Source organism: Populus trichocarpa, chromosome 1 (genome assembly GCF_000002775.5).
Source record: "Populus trichocarpa isolate Nisqually-1 chromosome 1, P.trichocarpa_v4.1, whole genome shotgun sequence".
Taxonomy (NCBI): Eukaryota; Viridiplantae; Streptophyta; class Magnoliopsida; order Malpighiales; family Salicaceae; genus Populus; species Populus trichocarpa.
Genome location: NC_037285.2, coordinates 5,124,758 through 5,136,211, shown reverse-complemented (window position 1 = coordinate 5,136,211; position 11,454 = coordinate 5,124,758). Strand labels below are relative to the sequence as shown.

Genomic DNA, 11,454 nt, shown 5'->3' with positions numbered 1-11,454 from the left:
TTTTTTTTTTTTTTCCTCTGATTTAACGGGACAGGTGGGGGCTTTTAGCGCTGTTTGAAAATAGTGAATGTTATTTTTTTTTATTTGAAAATATATTAAATTAAAATTTATTTTTAATATTAATATTATTCTTAAAACTACACTTAACAGTTTAAATTTTTAAGTTGAATTAATCATTTAATATAGTATTAGAAACTTGATGATCAAGTGGTCACGAGTTCGAATCTCACAATCTTTATTTAATTTGATAAAAAAAATTAAGCACAAAGTAGTGTAGATGTGTACGAGTTTTAAATTCAAAGTACTTTCACTTGAGATGATGTGTTGAAAAATAATATAAATTATATTTTAGATTTTATTTAATAGTTTAAATTATTAGGTTGAGATAACTCTTTAATAAATATATCTAAACAATTAAAAAATACATAAAAAAATTATTTTTTTTTAATTCAAAGAAACTGAAATAGCAAACACTATATTTAGTTGATTGCTTTTATTACCAATTAGGCGTCTCCAGATATTTTAAAGGTGACCACGTCCTTATTCCTAATTTTGCTGCCATATTTTAGGTGAGAGTCTACAAAATGTGTTTGAATGTCGGAGTCTGACTTTTCTTTTTATAACAAATTTGGTGCTTGTACGTATTAATCTTATAAATTCTAAAATTAATATAAGATTATTACAAGTGGCTTTTTAAGATAATGATCTCACGGATATCAAAGGACAATTCAAATTGAAAGGCTTTGCTTGTTAGGTGACAACTGCGGTTAGGCTCCTGTATTTTACAACAATTCGAATTCAACTACTTTTATTCTTGTTTGTAGGTATAAACCGAGTTCAAATTATTTAATCCAACTTAACTCAGATCAATTCTTTAATCGTCGGCCGTACAGTTGAGATTAAAAAGAAGAATTCGGAATCTGAATCGTGGAAAGCCCCTCTCGCTTTGATTTTTTTGTTGGTTGGAAAATGTTTTTGTAAGAATTTATTTTTTTTAAATTTTTTTTATTTATTGTATTTATATTGTTTTGATTTATTAATATCAAAAATAATTTTTTAAAAGTAAATACTATTTCAATACATTTTCTATATATATAAAAAATAATATCAAACATTCTCTTCATTCTTAGGTCCATTATTTTGTTTTTTTTTTTGGTAACCCGAGGTGTCCGGGCCAGCTTACGCGCACCACAACTAATCCCCGAACCCACTGAATACCATGCAAGCCCAGTAGGTAGGTAAAACACCGCGGGAATGATAGACGTGCACGCTAAGGCTCGAACCCAGGTGACAGAGGCAAGGAAACCTTACCTCTGCCGCTGGGCCACAAGCCTCGGTATAAATCATTACAAATAATAAATTATTAATTGAAAGAAAGAACTATCTCAACTCAATAGCTTAAGTTGTTATGTGAGGTTTCAAGATATAATTTATATTATTCTTTAACCCCCTTAAATTATATTAAATTAATTGAAGGGGAGTGTTTAATATACTTCTAAGAGGGAAATGTGGGTGGCAAGGATGAATAATGATGGTTGTTTTAGCTGAAAAATTCAACATTCGCCATTGGTAGAGAGAGAAAGTGTAGTTTTTTTTTTAGTTTAACGTGGCTGTCCGGGCCAGCTTGCGCGCACCTCGACTAATCCCACGGGCCTGAAGTTAACGACCATGTAAGCCTCCAGTAGCAATCATATGAGCAACCACAAGGCTCGAACCTGAGACCACAGAGGGAGCAAACCTCTTGGTCCCAAGCTCTTACCACTGGGTCACCACCTAGATGGTTAAAATAGGAATTGATAAAAAGAATTATCGGGTGCCATCACGAGCAGTGGCTGGTTCAATTTCAGCAGCTTGCTCAGCTTCGGAACCATCTAGGCGGTGGCCCAGTGGTAAGAGCTTGGGACCAAGAGGTTTGCTCCCTCTGTGGTCTCAGGTTCGAGCCCTGTGATTGCTCATATGATGGCCACTGGAGGCTTACATGGTCGTTAACTTCAGGGCCCGTGGGATAAAAAACCATCTAGGTGGTGGCCCAGTGGTAAGAGCTTGGGATCAAGAGGTTTGCTCCCTCTGTGGTCTCAGGTTCGAGCCCTGTGGTTACTCATATGATGGCCACTGGAGGCTTACATGGTCGTTAACTTCAGGGCCCGTGGGATTAGTCGAGGTGCGCGCAAGCTGGCCCGAACACCCACATTAGAATAAGTCCCCAAGGAGCGTAGCGTGATGGCAAAGGGCTTGAGATCTGCACAGCAGGTCTCGTGTTCGAGTCAGGGCGTGCACCTCTTGTAAGAGCCTGGGACAGCCGGGGTTTTACTCGCTCACCTGGGCCCACAAAGTGCGCTTTCCGGAAAGTAAGGTTTCCTCGAATCCAAAAATAAAAAAGCTTCAGTTATCAAGAAAAAGTAATAAAAACAAACAAATTTAAGAGCAGCTGAAAAGTTTGGGATACATCAACCTATTCAACCAAGGGGTTAATTGGCACTTTTGTTTGTTACAAACTAGTCCCTGGATTTGGAAACTTCATGCAGACAAAAGCCTTCCAAACTAGTCCCAGATTTTAGGGGTGAGCAAAAAAACTGAAAAACCGATTAAACCGAAATAACCGAAAAAAAACCGATTAAACCGATTGAAATTTTGAAAAATCCAGCCGGTTCGGTTCGGTTTCGGTTTTATAAGCAGAAAACCAAAAAAACCGAACCGAACTGAAACCGGAAAAAAAACCGAGCCAAACCGGAAAAACCGAGCCAAACCGAAAAAGCTGAGCCAAATCGGTTTGAACCGGTTTTTGCCCTAAAAAACCGAACCGAAACCGGTCGGTTTGACCCAGTTTCGGTTTTTTTTTAAAAAAAAATTTTGATTTTGTTATTGTTTTTTATAAAAACCGAATAAAAAATAATCACTCCTGCCAGATTTTGTTCCTTGTCTGCGATAGAATTATTATTATTATTATTATCACGATATAAGCAGTCCAATTCCTCTTTGCTTTGTTTTTGGTATGGTTATAATCCGAGATTATTTAGGGAAATGAGAGCCGTGGAAGATCTTGAAAGCCGCAATCTTATCTTTGACTTTAACCACTTCAAATTGGCCTGTCCTCTTCAGGTTCGCAGAGCCCTTTTAACCTGGCCATTGTTATAGCTCAAAGGAGCCCCGTCAACTCTCACCCAGCTGGCGTTTGGAAGTGTTATTTTGATTAAATTTTAAAGTATTTTTTATTTAAAAATAAATTAAAATAATATTTTTTATTTTTAAAAAATTATTTTTATCATTAATATATTAAAATGACCTGAAAATACTAAAAAAATATTAATTTAAAATAAAAACAATTTAAAATTTTTCAAAAACAATTTTAAAATATAAAAACAAACAGGTTGATAATCTCGATCATCAAAACCAAGCAAATGCCAAGAAAAATAAAATAAAATTCTCCGAGATGAATTGTGCTCTGAAAGTTCATCAATCGGCTAATCAATTCTCTGTTCATTGTGCTAAATTGAAAGTCGCATCATGGGGCAGTTATTTTTATATTTATTATCAAGGGGTCCTTTCTACTCCAAGATTCGAGAAAGACAAGCTTTGTGGGTTGTTGAGGGCAAAATAGGTAGACCAGGTACCCGAAATCAGCTTCATTTTTAAGGGACAGCGAAGGATAAAAACTTATCTTGCCTGCTTTCGTTTAATCACTAATTAACCAAATATTATGGTAAAGTATTCGCGTTTATACATGGAAAAGATTTATTCTATAAATAAAGGTATTTATTTGCAAAAAAGAAAACAACTTATCATCTTTGTAAAATACATGGAGAGCGAGCTTCAAGAAAGCTAGGTACAAGAAATGCACTAGCTAAGGGAATATTTAAGGGAAAAAAATCCTCCAATCAATTACCCAATACAAGCAAAATAATGTGTCAATGTTATTGCACATTGTATAAGTGACGCCTAATAAAAACCTATCAAAATATACATGTTGAATCATAATAGTTAAATCTAACCTAATTTAGTAATTTTACTTGGTAAATTTCAGATTCAAAACTTGATTCAAGTTGAGTTTTGAATTAAACTAGATAGTAAGTAAAATTTAATTAACCTGGACAAGTTTTTAGTGGCTCAATTGACCCAGCCAAACCTGGTCCAAACATAACCAGGTCAACACTAAAAAAAAAAAATAAGATAATATCATTTTAATAAAAACCATTAACTCGGGTTAACCTAGTAATTCATTAATTGACTCAATGCCTCATTGCTCTAATTCTCTTTCTAAACACTTTTTTATAAATAAGTTTTCAAGTTGAATTTGAACTAGAAACTACTCACTATACTAATTAATCTTGTTTTCATCCTTGCATGATTTTCATATATTATAGTCCAAAAGGAAGGTCTTTCTTTATTTACTATACGGAGAAATAAGTATGCCTTTATTGATTGTTAGGAAAAAAGAGTCGACATGCAAAGAAACCAATTCCAAGGCTTGACATCTTCTTTCAGTGCCCATTTTGCCAACATGAAGCAAGTGCTTCGGTGTTACTTCAACAAAAATTAGGCAATTAGTGAAATCGCATGCTCTACATGTCAAGGTAACTTCATAGCTAAATTCAACAATTTGACCTGACGACATGCAAGCGTAGTGTGAACCATTTATCAAGTTCTAATCTGGAAAGAAGGTTTGTTTTCATTCATCGTGGGGGAAAGAAAGTTGTCATCAATATTGAATCTTCCTGCAAAGAAGTCAACGCCGAAGCTTAACACCATATTTCATTATCCATTACACCAACATGAAGTAAGTCTTATGTGCTGTTTTAGTAAGAACTTATGACAATTGGTGAAATGACGTGCTCCATATGCCAAGCTAACTTCATAGCTAAACTCAATAATTTGACCCAACCAATTAATTAACACATATAATGATGAGTGGATTGACGAGTGTGAGTAGGTTAATCATCTTGGTCCTCATATTAAGACTAAATGGAACACTAAGATTAACAATCTTGATCATCACTGTATCAAGACTGAATTGAATATTATGATTGTGAACATATAAAGATTGAAGTGAATTGAATTCTTGACAGGTGAAGTGTTGGATTCATTTTGAAGTTTAAATTCAAAGCATCTTCTAGTTCTTCCAAGTGTGTGTGTGTATATATATATATATATATATATAATGTAGTTATTTTATTAAGTATCATGGATTATCATTAAAATTAAGATAAAACTGAAGGGTCACTTAAAAGTCAAATCTTGATAATAATGACTTTTAATCAAAGAAATTTGACAGCATCTATAGGAAGAGAAAAAATAGCTAAAAGCAATCATCTTCAAGCAAATACTATTTTTGAAAGAAAAAAAATCAAAGAAATGGCGATGAGATGTCGCTAACTAGCTTTAATGGTAGAGGATAGTTGATACAAGTATACATGAACTTTACAAGATAAAGTGGAAGTGTCAGGAGATGATGGGTGAAAACAAGATTTTGAGAATCCAAATGTCATCCAACGAGGAGAAATTTTACAAGCATGCATGGCCAATATATTCTCAAATCTCAAGAGATATTTCGAAAAATAAGAGTGTTGAAATTAATTAATTTCAACATTCCTCTTTGATTTTAAAAATCTCACATCTTTGTAAATATGATGGATGGAGTGAAGTTGTGTTACTTTGTGATTCAAGGGAAATATTATCAATATGTACAGTTATGTCCTCTTGTTTGAGAAATAAGTTTAGTTATGTCCTTGGACCAGGCTAAAAAGTGCCTTTTTTCTTGATAGTATGAAATGCAAGAAACTGTAACCGAGGGTTTGGCGGATGGTTGACGAAATGGCGGATACAATCTATAGGCAAGGAAAATAGAGATTGAAATTATGCAGCAAGGATGATGGCAAATGCAATCTGTCCCAACAAAAAAAACCATTAAGTGTCAAAAATCACAGCAATTGTCGATATCAAGAAAAATGCGAAGTTATTTAAAGCATCGAACTATGTCCCAGATGTACATGTGAAATTCAAGAATCTATACAAAAATCAAAACTTCAAAGAGAAGTTTACAGTCCTTGCGATTAGATGAAACAGTGGATACACCACAGCCATGTCTGTTGAGGAAATGACACTTCTCTTACCAAGGTTTCAGGTCCCCAACTGGTCCTGCTGTCCAATTCAAAATATTTTGACCAGACTTCAAGTAAACACTCCTGTCGTGCGGCAACTTACGAGCCAGCCCGTTTAGTATTTGGTGGAAAGCATCACCTGGTTGTGCAGGTTGTGGGAATAACATTGCACGTTTCATAGAAGGATTTGCAAGAAGCCTTTGTTTCCTTAAAATCACTTCTGGTGGTATAGATGTTAGGATTGTGTCCAGGTTAGGGACATCTTCCTCTGCTACAAACACCCCAATTTCCTCCCATGGGATAGCATCGGCAAATGGCAAAACAATATCATCTGCTATGATGACAGGAATGCATCCAAATACCACTGCTTCAACTAATCTAGGACTCCACGGGGCCCAACCGAGCGGGCACAAGCAAAATATAGCTCGCTGCATGTCTTCATAATATGTTGTTGGATGGTCAGTGGAGATGTCGAAGAGTGGATTGTTCTTGAAATTCTCCCAAACTGCAGCCCTTGCTCCTCTGTCAGTCAAACAAAAAGGTTAAGTAACTAATATAAGCCCAACAGCCTCACAGAAGCCATACAAACCAGCAGATTCGCTACCATAAATTCTTAGCTACAGACTATAAAGTCTCGAAGCACATATTTATCAGAAGAAAAGAGGACCTGGATCTTGAATCTGAAATTCACCAAACGTATAAATTCACAAGAGGATGTGAAGGCTGAAGACATGGCGTCATTAATCTGATAGCCTACTCTGATGAGCAAACATGGATACTACTTGGGTCCTGGCGGGTTTGATGGCTACTTAATAACCTAAGTTCATTAAATCTCTACTTCATTACATGTAAGATTGGATGTTTGGTTTTATATCTTCCATTAGAGTATTGCCTTTTGGTCTAAACTATATATATATAAAAAAAAAAAACCTATATTAGGCTACACATATGCAATTCACTCTTTTTGGAAGATCAGCATAAGCATACCTTGCATAATAACCACCTTCTGGATCATTATTTACATCATAAAACAATCCACGGAAATAGACAAAAATGGACCGTGGAATGTCAGGGGGAATCTGGTGGGCCTGCATCTTTTGAGGAGGAGCAAAAGGAGGAATTGTAATTGACCCCTCATTCAAGCACACATGATTTCGTTGCCCAAAAGTTTGAACCAAAGTAGAACGCTGGAGTAACGGGAGAATGCCCCGCTCAATGGCTTTCTCTTCCTACGTTATTTGAGATAATAAATGAGTCACATATAGTACAAATTGTTTGCTCAATTAACGCAAATAAGAGGATCAAAAGGTTCATGACACTTGAGGAGATCTTGATTTTAAATGGTTCCAGAGGAGAGTAAGAAGAAGTTACAAGCTCCATTAAACCTTTTTGACATATCTATCATGTATGGAAGCAGAAACGATTTAACCAAGCAATAAAATCTTAATTCTGCTCACATGTTCAGTCAAAATTGATCCTGTCATCAAGCTTCATATATCATAATTCCATGGGTGTAGGATCACATTATATTGGCTTTCAAAAGTTGTAGCTTTACCATTACCCCCTTTGAGGAGATTGGTACTTTGGGTGGATTGTTCGCCAACCTGTGTGGCCATAAGGGAGAATCAGGTTCCTCCCACCACCACCCCAGAAGACCAAAAAAAAAAAGTGTAGCAGCAAGAGCATTGAAAAAAACTGCAAGCTAGACCACTTTTTGTTAACAGCTGAGAGAAGCAAGGGGGGCTACCTGGAAAGGCAAGGTCCATGTCTAATAATATGGTCATATTTGTTATAGAAATATTAGAAACTACAAGTCACCCAGTATATGTAGAACATGAATGTTTAATTGTCTTGAAGGTAAATTTTCTTTTTTTTCCCCCTCCCCCTCTCTAGGTCCAATAATGATTTCAGAAATTTTAAAGGGTCTCTAGATGCACATTCTTGAGTTTAAATTAACATTAACCATGTTGTGCCAGGGTCCTTCAAGCTCACATGCTTGTCAAAATCTAATCACCGTGAAACCAAAGCCAAACTTATCAAAATCTCCATTACCTAGTTACGCGACCAATGGCAACATCTCAATGCAGACAGACTACAGGATCAGCACCTAATGAAACTGGGAAGTCACACTAAAAATGAAACACAAGTTGAACTTAAGCATGTATAGTGCAGATTGATGACATCAAGATATTTTTGTTCTTTCAAAATGGGGCAAGACATGGTTACTAAGAAAGTATGATCCAACAGCATTAGCAGTCCTACCTGATAGTGGAAGCAGGCTCCAAAGTCATGGGGCACAACAAAAAAGTGATCAGCCCCTTCCGTACGATTCCAGTAAGGCCAATTGGAGGAGATTAGCTGTATCGCACTTCTCATCATCCTAGGAGATTTGAAGGGCAACGGCAAGCCCATGGGTGTGAGATCACAAGTGGGGTATATAGGGGAATAAAACCAATCTGCTTCATCTGGATTAAGGGTTCGAACTGGGCTGGATAAGAGAAATCTATGCATGAAGATTTCAGCAGCAAACATATGGGTGAGACATCTGGGGTCCTTCTGCAGCAGTTTCTTGTTGTATTTACTCGGAAGCTCATAAACATAGACCTTCAACCTTCCCACTGGATCATCATCCAACACATCCCCAGCGCTTCCTGCGTTATTGAAACCCAAAACACATTTTGTTATCAATACCATGCCTCAGAGTCAATAAAGCAAACAGCTCAAGCGAGTTTAGACAAATTAGATTTCCTCACAATTCAACAAGACTCCATTTTCGCAGAAACAAAAAAAAAAGTTCATAGAAGGATGGATATCAGCCTCTTGTAAAAGTGACCACAACTTTGCAATATCAGAAGCAAAGAAAAAAACATTCACTGGCAGGCACTATGTTCATAATAGAGCTGTTGTGGTTCATAAAGCATAAAAACGCATCATCATAAGCACACATAAACACCCTTGCATCCAAACACGACGAATTTTAAACGGCACATAAAGAATAGTTCATACGAAAAAAGCAAGTATCTAAAAAAATAATAGAAAGATTAGCAAGCAGACTTCCCCTTCCATCAAGGTTCTCCAGGATGAGAAGTACATTCTAACATGAATTTTTTTTTCTTTTTCTATCAATTAAATGAGATAAAAGATACCCGGGTCCATGAAAAAGGCTTAGTAAGAGTCCTGGTGAATCAGATGAACATTTCCTTCGAATCCAAATCAAATAAGAAACAATCCAGATCCCCAGAGCCCTGAACTAAATATTAAAAAAATTCCCAAAAACTCCAAGAATTAATTAATTTGCACATAGCTAAAACCAAAATGTGTTCAAACTTTTACTCTTCAAGTTCATGTGCCATTCTGATTCATTACTACAGATGCCAAAAATCTCGAACCCGGGCCATATCTATAACTCAAGTACAGAAAGCCCCCATTCTCTATATCGTATTCTTGCAGAACTTCAAGTTGTAAAATGAAACTAAAACAGTAGCATTGTAAAAAGGCTACAGGTTAAAATCCATTAATAAGTAAAACATTAAGGAGATAAAAGAATGCCACCTGAAATCCTCTCCGTGCGCAACCTTTCAATTTTTTTTCCATCAACAAAACCGAAAACAAGAACCACGGCAAAAACCCACAAGCATGTCCTCATATTTCCAGCCCCCAACCCAAGATTTCGACTAAAAACCGAAATGGGGCTTCAGGGTGAGTCCAAAAGGAGAGGTAAAAGGCAATATTTATTAAGAGTCTGTAGTTGGTATGTCATGTTGAGGAGTAGTTGAGGAGTTTACTTAGAGCGTGGGTTATGGGACTACATACAAAAAAAAGAAGGGGGTCGTTTTTCCATGTAGAGATTGAAAGGGAAAGAAGCAGAGAAGAATTTGCTTGAAGAAACAGAGAAAGACAGCATTTTTAACATGGAAATGCAGCGAACAACAACATGTACAAATTTTATTATATGTGTGGGTTAAGCGAAAGCTTTGTTTGCTTTGCCGGTTTGATGACAGGTCTATCTCACTCCCTTTTATTAACTAACAAAAAACCTCTCGCCTCTTTGGCTCCAATTTCTTAAAGCCTATGGATGGTGGTTTGTTATACCCTATATGCGGCACCGTTTTGAAGCGCCCCGACAAGCCATTGTCTTTGTAAAATTTTAACGGAAGACTCACACTGTTTAACGTAGAGTGTTCAGTCAAAGCTAGATTGTGTTTTCTTTGTTTGCCCATAGACGGAGGAAGGATGTTGAATCGGTTGTGTTGTTAACATTTTTTTATAGAGAAGTTATTTTAGAATAAATATGAAAAATAGAGATAAAAATTTGTGCTTTTTTAAAAAATCTTTCCTTGTAAGTTTTTTTTTTTTACAAACTCTTTTGTCAAGATTTCTCTGCCCTAACGTTTAAATTTTAATTCCTTGTTTATAGAATAAAAAATTAAATAGGCATTAAAAACAATATTACAATTATACTATTAGCATAAAAAATAAAAAATAAAAAATAAAATGTTTTAAAATCGGAGAATAATCCAATCACTGAAGGAAGAAGGAAGGAAAAGCACTTTTATATTTACAAAGAAGGATTTTTAGAATTGTTTTTTTGTTTAAGGAAGCATTTCATTAACATGAGCCCAACAGCATAAAGTTACAATAGAGGCTACAGAGGCCCAGTAGGAGGAAGAGAGAAATGTTCCATATTCGATACATGCATTAACCGTAAATAAGTCCATAAAAAACAACAGTTAGTATTCAGAAAGTTGTCTACCAAAGCAAGCCTAGGGCACAGGTCTTGCTGACTGCACATGTCTAGGCTTCTTTTAACTGAACCAAACACGTTAGCCGGCCCTCCCAGCCCCTGGTTTTTTTTACATAGTTTTGGTGGCTGTAATTAAAAAAAAAAAATTTTTAATAAAAATATGATTAATTAAATTTAGATACGTGTTTGGTAAAAATTATAGTTGAGATTTATGTATGTAAAAAATATGTATAAAATATTTGGTAGTTGAGTTTAGAAATGTCATTGTGATTGTTTTTCAAAGTGTTTTTTACTTGGAAATGCATCAAAATATTTTTTTTATTTTTTAAAAATTATTTTTGATATCAGCGCATAAAAATGACCTGAAAATACAAAAAAATATTAATTTTAAGTAAAGGAAAAATTTTAAAATTTTAAATTTTTTTAAAAGCGCTTTTGAAACTAAAAAAAACAGACTGTTTCATAAAAATTACATTTCAAACTCAATTTTTTAATAGATCCTACAATAAAATATATAATTTGATTTATTACCAAATATTTTGTTGTATTTGTTGCACCGTAAACACAAAAACAATGACAACATGTATTTTTATGAAAGAGATGCTCGTCTAGGCC

General features: G+C 35.3%; 1 protein-coding gene across 1 annotated transcript; it reads right to left on the bottom strand.

The window, feature by feature from the left end:
- Positions 1 to 5,933: 5,933 nt before the first annotated feature.
- Positions 5,934 to 9,988, bottom strand: LOC7491436 (probable beta-1,4-xylosyltransferase IRX10). Its single transcript, XM_002297844.4, has 4 exons — positions 9,648 to 9,988; positions 8,358 to 8,746; positions 7,083 to 7,324; positions 5,934 to 6,617 (listed from the first exon to the last, which is right to left on the bottom strand). The coding sequence occupies exons 1-4, from the start codon at positions 9,739 to 9,741 to the stop codon at positions 6,104 to 6,106; spliced, it is 1,239 nt and encodes a 412-aa protein (XP_002297880.2). The 5' UTR covers positions 9,742 to 9,988; the 3' UTR covers positions 5,934 to 6,103.
- Between the last annotated feature and the right edge of the window lie 1,466 nt (positions 9,989 to 11,454).